This window comes from Heterodontus francisci, chromosome 30 (genome assembly GCF_036365525.1).
Source record: "Heterodontus francisci isolate sHetFra1 chromosome 30, sHetFra1.hap1, whole genome shotgun sequence".
Taxonomy (NCBI): domain Eukaryota; kingdom Metazoa; phylum Chordata; class Chondrichthyes; order Heterodontiformes; family Heterodontidae; genus Heterodontus; species Heterodontus francisci.
The window spans coordinates 10,491,858-10,504,358 of NC_090400.1; the positions used below are offsets into that span (position 1 = coordinate 10,491,858).

Here is a 12,501-nt window from a genome sequence, read left to right on the forward strand (position 1 = left end):
TTTATGAGTAGAAACTACACAACTTAAGGTTGTATTCCCTGGAATTTACAAGGTTAAGGGGTGACTTGATCAAAGTTTTCAAGATATTAAGGGGAACAGATAGAGAGATAATATTTCCACTGGGGGAACAGGGTTGAGGGATTAATGCCCTGCTCCTATGTTCCTTCCTTGAAGGACTCTATTAAACTACTTTGGTTTTCACAACGATTTAGCAATCTTTGTGATCAATTTTTGGTGCCAGGCACAAACCACCAGCATTTTTGAATTCAGTTCCACCATTTGACGTGGTAGGGTTTGAACTTGGTAGTCTAGCTGCTGTATCCTAACTGCTTCAGGACTGAAGGAAGAATAGATGACTGGTATTTATATTGTGTTCTATCATATCTGTCAGAAATATCACTAAGTTTTTGATCAGGGACAGATTGACACAGAGGCACTGCAGGTTACATGCACAACCCCACCCTGTGATCACCCAGGCACTGCTGGGAGCAGCACCGGAGGCGTGATAGCTTCTGCCACCAAACCCTTCCGTTCCCCCGGTCTCACGAAAACTTGCATGGTGCAGTCTGTAGTGACCTGGATTTATTTATTTTCTTCCTTGTCCTCCTCTATTGCCTGTTTCCCTGCAGTAGTAACTTCTCTTGTAAAGTGGGAGTGGATATAACTTACTGGTTTTTAAGGTGTCACATTAATGTAAATGTGCTGCTGGTGCAAGGTTAAACTGAGAATGCAGATTATCTCCGACTACAGGCTATGGCAGGAGATAATGTAGAGCAGCAAACCACCAATTTACTGAAGCTCTCACCCTGAGGCTGGTTAACAGTCTCTCCCTTAACGTTCAGGATGGGAAGTACTGTGTAGACCGGGGGGGGGGGGGTGGGGGGAGGAAGTGAAGGTAGGGTGTGAAGGGGCCCCAACTAGTGCCCAGGGCCCCAAAATCATGCTGTGGTTTGAAGTGGGCTAACTGTCGTTATGGGCAAAGCATTTTGGGCACAGCAAGATCCCACAAAGCGGCAATGAGATAAAACCAGTACGAATATGGGAAATGTCAGACATAAAAGACAACGGTCCATCTGGTTTTCTTTCTACCATCCTGGTAGTCACATGATAACACGATAAAGGAGTTGTTGATTAATTCCAGCTATCAACGTCTATGAGTTAGTCTGCAGCAGACCCAGATCTAATATGTGGAGAACCCCAGTGATGGAGAGTTTTGGGAACCTGGTCTTACCAAGCAAACTTCACTGACCACATGTTACACCAGTTAGTTTGTTTTTGGCAGTATCTAGAATGCAAGAATAAATCAAGCTATATTTTTAAATTCTTAATATTTTGGTCCAGAAAGTTTAATGCTGTAGTGGGAGAGTCAGTAGATAAGTTAAATAAAAACATAACATTCCATCGCAGGGTTCCACATGGAAGGGAAAAAAACCTGAAATCCTTTGCATTTATGAGGATGGGGCAACCAAGGAGCCAAGTCAAAGCTGTGAAAATGACCTCTTGCTCCCCAGTGAAATGTGAGATATATTTGTGGAACTCTGGTTTCTTCAGTTATGTGGAGAGACGAGAGAAGCTGTGATTCTCTTTACAGCAGAGAAGGAGATTTAATAGAGGAGTTCAAAATGTTGAGGGGTTTTCAAAGAGTGGACAGGGAGAAACTGTTTCCACCAGCAGAAAGGTCAGTAACCAGAGGGCACATATTTAAGATAAAGGAACCAGGTGGGAGACAGGTGAATTCTTTTTAAGCAGCCAGTTGTTATGATCTGGAATGCACTGCATGAAAGGGCGATGGAAGACGATTCAATAGTAACTTACAAAAGGGAATTTGATAAATACTTGAAGGGGAGACATTTGCAGGGCTATGGGGAAAGAGCAGGGGAGTTGGACTAATGGGACAGCTCTTTCAAAGAGCTGGCACAGGTACGATGGCCTGAATAGCCACATTCTGTGTTGTGTGATTCTATGATCCTTTTAAATTCCAAAAGCTTTGCTTCAAATGTTCTGAATTCTTGAAACAAGTGACTAAATTAGAATTATTCACTGACCCAGCATCCGGAGCCCGTTGGGTGAGAGAGTTCCAGATTTCCACTACCCTTTGTGTGAAAAAAGTGTTTCCTGATTTCACTCGTAAATGGCCTAGTTCTAATTTTATGATCATGTCCACTTGATATGCACGAGATCCGATTACCAAAATGTCACAGTGTATAGAACCCGATCAAAAAATGGGGTTGTGCGTGAAAAAGCTTTATTTTTGAGTTTGAGAAAACTTGAATACTGTCTCACTCTCAAAAGGGCAAATCTTTCTGATTTTTAAAAAAGATTTGTATGATGCTTTCTCTGATACATAATTTTAGTAACGGTGTGCAGAGTGAGGTTTTCCTGTTTTTTAAGCTGCATTTTACCATGAATACAACGCTTAATGTTTTACATGCCCGTCAATATTCACAATAATTGTACTATAAAGACTTGCATGAAATTGGCATTTGTAGCAAGTTTAGAGAGTAACTGATAGCTGCCTACCTCAGCTATCTGTTGGCTTCTGAAGTGAGTAATGGTCCCAGTTATTTATAAAAGGTCAGTAAGTGTGAGAATGGTGTCTCTGTGACTTTTGATTCATCTTGCCTTCATAGAAAGGTCTTTTTGTCACTCCTTCTTGCAATGGAACCTTTTGCTCTTTCATTAAGTTACAGGGCTTAGAAACAAAAGGTGAAGTTTTAGTTTTTGAGGAAACAGGTTTCCAATGCAGATCTGTCATAAAGGGAGATTTCCCTCCCCAAGATAATCCACGATAAATGCAACATGGGATGCATGTCAACAGGGCGGATTAAGACATAGGCCCACTGGTAGGGTCGGCAATTCTGGTTAGACATATTCTGAGAGGTTTTGTCACATGATCTCCTGCTTCCAACTGCCCCGTCCACACACTCCCGCCATTGGTTGCCTGACACGTCCATCCTCGTGACACATCGCCTCACCATGGCCCATTGGAAACCAAACAGACTCTTTGTTACCTGTTTGGAAGATTCTTCACTGTCGGTCAACAGCTTTTTCTTCCCTATTTCCAACATTATTATGGCTAATAAACAAAAATGTTCAAAAAAATAAAGCATACAATTCCCCCCCCCTCACCACCCCCCCCCCCCCCCCCCCCTCACAACAGTGTCCAGGTGATTACTCTTTAATTCCTGGCAATTCCAGGGCAATCCTGAAGGGTTGGTAACCTCAGCTAGAAGGCCCGAGCCAAGATCCCCAGCCAAATTGGGGTTTTCTCATCAGGGGCCCCGTGCAAATATATTTAGTTGAAGCGGAATATATTGTGATGTGATTTGTTTTATTATTAATGCACTGTGTAAACATTCTAGGTGCCTATTTTTTGCAAGCATTTTTCTACAGACCTGTGTGTTAATATATTGTGGGAGGTGTGGGGGTTGTGTGTGGTGTGGTGGGGTTTGTACAGGAGAACCAAAAGCCCCCAGAATTATTAATCCCTGCTCTGCATACCAACAACCTGGAGCTGGGACACGGAAAATACCAGGGAATGTGGGAGCTCCATCCAACAGAACTAGTTGGGGTGATCATCCTGCAAAATACCTCAAACATTCATGCCCTTGCCCCATAAAAAAGGAGGGCTGGTCAGAACAATGAAGGAGAGCAGCGGTCAAACTCTGACAATTTGGCAATCGTGGTGGCTGAGGGGGAGGGGGGGGGGTGCGGTTGATGTGTTGCAGTTGGGGAGGGGCAGGCTGAAGTTAGGGTGGGGAGTGGAGGGGAGAGGTGGACTTGCGCAGGAAAGGGTGAAGGTGACATGGGGGGGAGTGGTTAAGGTGGAGTTGGTGAAGACTGGAGTTGGGGTGGGGGGGGGTGAGGTTGGGTGGGGCAGATGGAGAAAGGGTGGAGCTGGGGTGGGGGTAGGTGGGGTGGCATATCGGGGGTTGGTGTAAATTGGGAGGGGTGGGGGGGAAGGCTCAGCATTCTTTTTGACATGTTTCCTGCACTCCCCCTCATCGCCCCCACCCCCCCACTAACCCCCTTACCCTGACTGCAACCATGCAGAACCTGAACCAATGATCCACTCTCCAGGCCCCATGTACATCCCCCTCCCACATCCCCACCCCGAGCTGATGTAGCCATGCTCACTTGTCTAGCGTAGCTGTTTCAGATATTGATGTAAAGCACCATGCAAAGAGAACGTGAGCACATTGAATCAGCTTACCATCTCTCCTCAGTAATTCCGCTTTCAAAATCTGAATATTAGAAATGAAGTTATCTCGGATGGGTTGGGACACTATGAATAATTATTACTCCCGCCCTCTGATATCAGGAAGAAATTATCTTTTGTGTATTGCCTGGCTGGTGGTGTGTAAAAGCCACACCACACTAGTATAGGACAGGCTCGAGGAGCCAGCTGACTATTTTGTATGTTGGTATATTGTGCAGTGGGGACATTATCATCCAAACATACAGAAATGACAGGCAGCAAAAGACTTGCTGCTTTACCAAGCCTGCCCCACACTCATGATGGGTGAAGCATCATGGCTGGACACCCCTCCCCTCCCCTCCTCCACCTTCCCCATCTCCACAGCCATGTTATCTTTTGAGATACACAAAAAAATAATGCCCTGGATGATAATGTTGATACCCCTCACTGGGTGAGCACAAGAACATGAGAAATGGCCATCACTGTAGAATGGCTCTGATTGGGAAAATGTGTCATCACATTCTTCATGAAGAGTTTAGAGAAGTGCTTAATGTTAAATTGGTTGGAATGTCTTTCTCCCTGCAGTGCTTTGAATATCTTCCTAAGCCATTTGTTTTTTTAAAGTTTCACGGGTTGGATATTTGTAAAGTCAGTTTCTGAAATGAAAACTAGTTTGTGACTGGAAGCTGATGAAGTCAGAACCGTATAGTCGGGTGACCCATCATTACCGGTGGTGTCGTGGTAATGTTGGGGGACATGCGTTCAAATCCCATCGTGGCAGTTGGTGGAATTTAAATTCAATTAATTAATAATAAAAAAAATCTGGAATTGAAAGGGGCTGAATTTTACCATCCCCCGACGTCAGGGGTCATGGTGGGGGGGTGCCTGGAAAATACTTCCGGGAGAGGCCTGCCACGAGCCTGGACATCAGGGTGCACCCCACCCGCACTGCTGCTTGGCTAAAAAAATTAATTAACATATTTAAATAAATGATAATTAAAGAATAATTACCTACCTCATTGCGACGGCCGTCCCACCCCGATATTCCGGCCGGTTGACGGAACTCCCGCACCAGTAACACTGGTGGGGAGGGGGGAAAGAGTGAAGTTTTCAGGGTGGTGGGGGGCAGGGAGTGGGGAAAACTGTTCCTATTGTTTGCAGGGATGGTGGGAAGGGGTTGAGGGTCAAAGGTAATGTAGTTCAGGGGGAAAGTTTGGGATCACAAAAAATGTTTTGTTTTGGGGGGGTACGGCAATTTATATATTGAGTGCTCAGGGGGTGGGGGGGGGCGGTGTGGAGAGGGGTTTAAAATGACATTAAAATTTATTTCAATTTTTAGAACAACTGGACCTTTAAAAATTTAAATTAAACTGAAGAGCTTGAAGCCTTTTAAAAATGGTGCTGGTGTCTGTGCAGTGGAGCCAGATACTGTTGCCGGGGACGGAGCCCCTGCCCCCCTACGTCATTGAGGGCGGGCGTCCTTCCCCTCCATGTTAGTGAGCCGCCACGTGAAATATTGCGGTGGCTCCGTGGTGCACATCTTGCGTACGTGCCAAGCTGATCTGGAGATCAGCAGCAAGCGATAAAAGTTCAGCCTCTAGTCTCAGTAACGGTGCCATGAAACTATCATCGATTGTCGTAAAAACCCATCTGGTTCACTAATGTCCCTTGGGGAAGGAAATCTGCCATCCTTACCTGGTCTGGCCTACATGTGTCTCCAGACCCACAACAATGTGGTTGACTCTTAACCACCCTCTGAAATGGCCTAGCAAGCCATTCAGTTGTCAAGGGCAATTAAGGATGGACAACAAATGCTGGCCTTACCAGCAAAGCCTTCATCCCATGAAAGAATTAAAAAAAATACTGGGATGACATTATTCAACAGAATCAGACCTCACCCAGATCGACTCATCAAATTTTACAGTGCAGAAGGGAGGCCATTCAGCCCATTATGCAAGTGTTGGCTCTCTGAAAGAGCTGTCCATTTAGTCCCATTCTCTTGCCCTATCCCCGCATGCTTTTTAATCTTTTTCTTTTCCAGATATTTAACTATTTACTTAACCTTTTAAATGCTGCTTTGTATTCTGATTCCACCATCGCTACCTTACCCTTCATTCTTTTGCTGATGATCTTAAAATTTCCTTTCGTTGCCAACTTACTGACCAGTGAAGATAACTTTTCCCCATTCACTTTATCAAAACCTCTCATAATCTAAACCCCGCTATCAGCTCTCCTTTTAAACTCCCTTGTTCTAATAAAAGAATCTTCAGTTTCTTTAGTCTTTTTATAACTAAAGCCTCTAGTATCATCTTAGTGAATCAGTTCTAGACCCTCTCAATGGTTCAGACATCCTCCCTTACAAAACTGGACATGGTACTCTAACTGTAGTTTAACTCAGAACTTGTGCAGGTTTATTTTTGCTTCAGTGCTCTATACTTTTATTTATAAAATTTAAAGCACTGATTTTAACATAACTCATCTACCAATTGCACCCAATTCACACCCTGCTGATTTTGCTCCCTATTGACTCGAACCCACCCCATTTCTGCCGGGCAAATTAGGTTAAAATTGGGGCTTCAGATTCCATATGATTTTATCAACTTGTTTTCTCACTTCCTAAATCACAACAGTGGCTACACATCAAAAATACTTCATGGCTGTAAAACGCTTTGGGAAGTCTGGTAGTCACGAAAAGCACTATTACAATTGCAAATTCCTCTTTGTAATAGTGTAAGTGCAAGTCTTTATTTTTAAATATTTGCTTGTCAGAGCCCCTAAGTCTCTTTGCCGCTTTAAAAATTTTCCCAACTGTTGTATATTTCCTTATTCTTCCTCTCAAAGTGTGTCACCTCGCAATGCTTTGCACTGAATTTCATCTGATATCCATCTTCCAAACGTATGGTTTGGCCAGGCTGATAGGGAGATCCCCTAATGTCTCCAGTTCCGAAGTCAACTATAATTATGGAAACTTTTATTCACTCTCCATTGTACAGCCTGCCTCGCTAGCGAAGATAATCAACACCTCGTGTGTCTGGTACGCATCTTACTTTGATATCTCTGTACAGGATGGAAAGCGTTCTAAAATGAGAACCATAATCTTCATTTGAATAAGCACAGGTATCCTTGCACAATTACCGGAAGGTCTCATTGTTTCTGGCTCTCTTGCTTCTCATTTCATTGCCTAGAATGGCTTCTATTTTAAATTCCTCTACAGTTTTCTTTCCTCCTCTCCTGAAGGCACTAGCTCACAAGATATATAGTTCCACCTATGATAACTTCTGTCCTGTACCTCATTAAAGTGATCTTTCTTCATGTCAGAGCTTATACAATGAATGTTGACTGTTGGATTATTGCTACAAAGCCCAGTCCTGCTTATTACCCCCTTAATATACATAGACAGACACGCAGGCAGACAGACATACACTTCCCAACAGAAGTTACGAAGCAGCAATCAAGAATGGGAGCACTAGTCGAGCTTTTCCTCCCCTTCATCCTCTCTGGTCGAGGTTTCTAAAGCAAAGGGTTGGCTGCAACTGTAAACTCAGTACGGACCAGGGATTGAACCTGTCACCCCCCAGGTCAGTATTTCTCCATTCCATACTAACCAGGCCATTGCTAACTGAGCTTTTAGAGAGCTCCTGCGAGTTCTCAACTAAAAAATATTATTCGATAGAAGGAAATGCGCAGAGCTCTCTATCATATTTGAATATGGAGCAAAGTTGGGTAAATGGGTTTGATGTGCAAATCAGCCATCATTTAATTGAATGATGGAACAGGCTTAAGGGTCCCAATAACCTCTTTTTAAAATTCAATCTTGGGACATGTACATCATTCGCAAGACCGATGTTTATTGTCCGTCGCTAGTTGCCCTTCAGAAGGTGTTGTCGAGCCTTCTTCTTGAACCACTGCAGTCAGTGAAGTGAAGATAATTCTACTGTGCTGTTAGACAGGGAGTTCCAGGATTTTGACCCTGCAGAGATGAAGGAATGGCGATATATTTCCAAGTCAGGACAGTGTGTGACTTGGAGAGGAAGAAGCCTTGGTGAGTTGCTGCAGTGAATCTTCTACATGGTAAACACTACAGCCATGGTCTGCCATTGGTGAGGAGAGTGAATGTTTAAGGAGGTAGATGGTTTGCCGATCCCTAAGCCTTGGCTCTACTCAACTGCACTTTGGTTCTTTAACCTTGCGGTGTGTCCCAATGGCACAGCACAGATAGGTAGATAGATAGGGAGACACTGTTCCCATTGGCGGAAGGATTGAGAACCAGAGGGCATGGATTTAAGGTGATTGGCAAAAGAAGCAACGGTGACATGAGGAAAAACTTTTTTACGCTGCAAGTAGTTAGGGCCTGGAATGCACTGCCTGAGAGTGTGGTGGAGCCAGATTCAGTCATGGCTTTCAAAAAAGAATTGGACAATTAACTGAAGAAAAAAGATTTGCAGGTCTACAGCAAAAAGGTGGGGGTGTGGGACTAGGTGAGTTTCTCTGGCAGAGAACCAGCATGGACATGGTGAGCCAAATGGCCTCCTTCAGTGCTGTAATAATTCTATGATTCTATGAAATTGGATGAGTGGAATTCCTACATATAAGGATATCCAATAAAGTGATTTGAAGACTCTACATGGAATAGATTTCAATTCTGTGTCAGACTCACCAGAAAAGATCGTTGTTTTCAGATTGAATTTTATCGTTTTACATCATGGGTTGATTTTCTTTTCCCCAGGATTTATTTTTCACAAAGTTTATGACTGATCCATAAAGAGATCATAGAAATTGTACCACATTATCGAAAGAGTGAAGTTTACAATGTTAGAAGAGTAAAGCATTTAAACAGTGGGGACGAGGTCAAAGGCAGGGAGTTAGGAGTAAGAGGAAAACTTCAGTTGAGTTGTCAGTTGAAATATATCAGCAGGAAGGTATAAGTGGGAAATGAGGCGTGAGTCTGGAGAGAGGTGCAATTGAGAGAGGTGATAAGCTGGCTGGCATTTCAGATCAGTCAAAAATAAACGGCATGAATTGCATTGAAATAACCATGGATGAAATTGAAAGAGACCTGGGAGTCTTAGGCACAACATGTCCAATCAATGCAGAGCAGCAATCAATAAAGCCAATAGAATGTCCAGTTATATAGCAGAATACAAGTTAAGGAAGTCTGAAAAAAACTCTTCAGATCTCTGGTCCGACCACACCTTGAGCACTGTGTTCACTCCAAGTTGCCAAGACGAAAGAGAAGAGCCATGAGCCAGAGGTCAGGGGTCTGAGTTATGTGGAAAGACTGAAGAAACTCAAGGTCTTCAACTTGTTAACAGAGGTGATCTTTTCGAACTGTGCAAGGTAGTTAACGGCATGTAAAAACTAAATGTGGAAAATAATTGGGGTCACAGGTTCCAACTAGTAAAAGAAATTGTAGGATGTATTTTGAATATATTCTCGAGACAGAGAGATATTAATATATGGAATCAACTCTTAAAGTAGAGGTGAGAAGCCTGGAATCATTTAAGATTCAATTGGATGCTGCAATGTGGAATGAGTATCCTTGGACGGATGAATTAAGATGGGTCGAAGGGCTTTCCTTCTCTGTAATTATTTTGTGACCTGGTACAGAGGGGAAAGGCTTGTTTCTTAGAAATCTTTACTCCTTTATTTAGGAAGCAGTCACTGTAGGAACAGGGCAGCATTCAAATAATTAATAATTTGTGACTGTTTAGTAGTCTTGGTCTTCAATACTGCGTTAATGCGTCTGTGCCTTTTGAACTCCTTGTACAGGAATGAATCAAGCGGAGCTGTGGTGGGGCGTTCTCTCCGTTCTTCCACTTGGGATCCTTGTAATGCTCTGTACCAGATGTAGACTATTTGGGAATCGCAGTAAGTAGCCATTTTCTTGCCTCCAATTGGAGGCTTGTGGTGGTTGTTGTGCAAGTGAGAGAATCTCTAATGCCCAGGCAGTGGTTCGATGTGATTTCTGAATGTGCTCCTCTTTGTTTTGCTCTGTGTGGTTGTTTTCTGCACAGACACCAGTTAACTGAATAGGGCCCAGTCAGGCACCAGTCACTGGGGCCGAGCCCAGCCTTTCTTTGTACTGATGGGAAGCTCAGTGGAGCAGATGATAAGGTGGGCTTAATTTTCCCTTCATCTCTGTGGAGGGCCTGGTCTGTCCTGAATACCCTGCCCTACCAAACTGCATCCTGCCATTTGTATCCCTCTGTGACAGTGCTTTGCTCTTTGGATGCCTTCCTGGTGCTGAGTATTATAAAGCATAATTCGAGAAATGTTTTGCAGAAAACAACATTGATGGTATTTTTAGAAATAAAATGATTTGTCATCTCATTCTTTTTGTTTGTGTATTTTCGAGCTGTAACAGTTCTATCCAGCTCTAACACTTGAAACACTAAACATCCATTGCAATTTTTTTAAAGCATGTAAAATATCCTAAAAATAATCAGTAGCATTCATTTGTAACACAGAATATAAAGTAGAATCTGAGAAATACATGCAGATTCACAATGTTCCTAACTTAGAGCAGTTCAGAATACATCTTAGCATTTTCTGTTTAGAGCTATTTCAAGCCCTTTTAATACATGTTAGAAAGTCAGTAGTTTTAGATATAAATCTGGTGAATGATATATCTGCAGTAAAATTTTGCCGCGCCCTTCAAATTCCATGTTTTGTAGGTCAAAATCGTAAATGTCATCGAAATTGAAAATCTAAAAATAATGTGAATGGAAAGTGAAATAAAACCGATAAAACGTGGGCTTTGTTGCAAGGAGTTTAATTTTTTTATGAAACCTACTTCATGAGGTTCATTCAACAGCAAAATACAACAATACAATCAAGCATGTTCTGAGAATCAATCTATTTCAGTAAGTTTCTCCAGAAAATGTGTTTGGCTTTGCTTTCAGGAGTTGGGTGATGTTTGAAGTATGTTGTTGTGCTCCTGTGAAACTCAGGCTGGGCACCGCAGACTATTTTGCTGAAAGTTGACGTGAAACTTGAGCCTGGTGGGAGGGGAGTTGGGGGGTGGGGGGTGGTGGCTGGTGGTGGGCCGCTCAGAGGTATGTCGGGAACCTGCAGTGTATTGACCCCTGGAGGACTGCATAGTTAATTGTTACTTCATTTTCAAAATTAGTGCAAAATTTGAACGCGTAGTTTTTTCTCCCCCTTTCAGCATTTGCTGTTAATGGAGGTGTTTCCCACATGCTTTGCGGCTTGTCTGTATCCTGTTGTGCAGTATTGAAGAAAGACTTGCATTTCTATAGCACCTTTCATGACCTTAATGTCCCAATGCACTTTGTAGCCAATGAAGTTTCTTTTTTGAAGTGTGGTCATTGTTGCACGTTGGAAATGCAGCAGCCAATTTGTGCACAGCAAAATTTCCACATACAGCGATATGATGACCAGATATGTCCTGGTCAAGGGATAAATATTGGCCAAAATCCTGCTGTTCTTCAATAGTGCCATGGGGTCTTTTATATTCAGTTGAAAGGGCAGATGGGGCCGTGGCTTCACGACTCAGAAGCTTTTTCCCAGGGTGGACGAGTCAGTTCCTAGGGGACATTGGTTTAAGGTGACAGGGGCAAAGTTTAGAGGGGATGTGCGAGGCAAGTTCTTTACACAGAGGGTGGTGAGTGCCTGGAACTTGCTGCTGGGGGAGGTGGTGGAAGCAGGTACGATAGAGACGTTTAAGAGGCATCTTGACAAATACATGAATAGGATGGGAATAGAGGGATATGGCCCCCGGAAGTGCAGAAGGTTTTAGTTTAGGCAGGCATCAAGATTGGCGCAGGCTTGGAGGGCCGAATGGCCTGTTCCTGTGCTGTACTTTTCTTTGTTCTTTGTTTAACTCGTCCAAAAGATGGCATCTCCGACCATGCAGAACTTTATTAGTACTGCACTGAAGTGTCAGCTTGGAGTTTGTTCTCAATCCCTGGAGTGGCGTAGTGGTAATGTAACTGGACTATTAATGTAGAGGCCTAGGCTAATGCTTTGGAAACATGAGTTCAAATCCCACCTTTGCAGCTGGTGGAATTTAAATTTAATGAATTAACCTGGAATTAAAAACTAGTCTGAGCATTGGTGATCATGAAACTATCGGACTGTCGTAAAAAATAAATCTGGTTCACTAATGCCCCTTTAGGGAGCAAATCTGCTGTCCTTACCCTGTCTGATCTATATGTGACTCCAGACCCACAGCAATATGATTGACTCTTAACTGCCCTCTGAAATGGCCTAGCAAGCCTCTCAGTTGTACCAAACCGCTATAGACAAGTTGAAAATAAAACCGGACGGACCACCCAGCATCA

General features: G+C 43.2%; 1 protein-coding gene across 2 annotated transcripts in view; it reads left to right on the forward strand.

Moving 5' to 3' along the window:
- Positions 1-12,501, forward strand: part of LOC137346467 (linker for activation of T-cells family member 2-like) — a 174,771-nt gene that overhangs the window by 47,140 nt on the left and 115,130 nt on the right. For both annotated transcript variants that reach the window (XM_068009919.1, XM_068009920.1), the window contains exon 2: positions 9,968-10,066. In XM_068009919.1, the coding sequence (XP_067866020.1) occupies positions 9,970-10,066 (97 nt within the window). In that variant the 5' untranslated portion in view covers positions 9,968-9,969. The remainder of the gene's footprint in view (positions 1-9,967; positions 10,067-12,501) is intronic.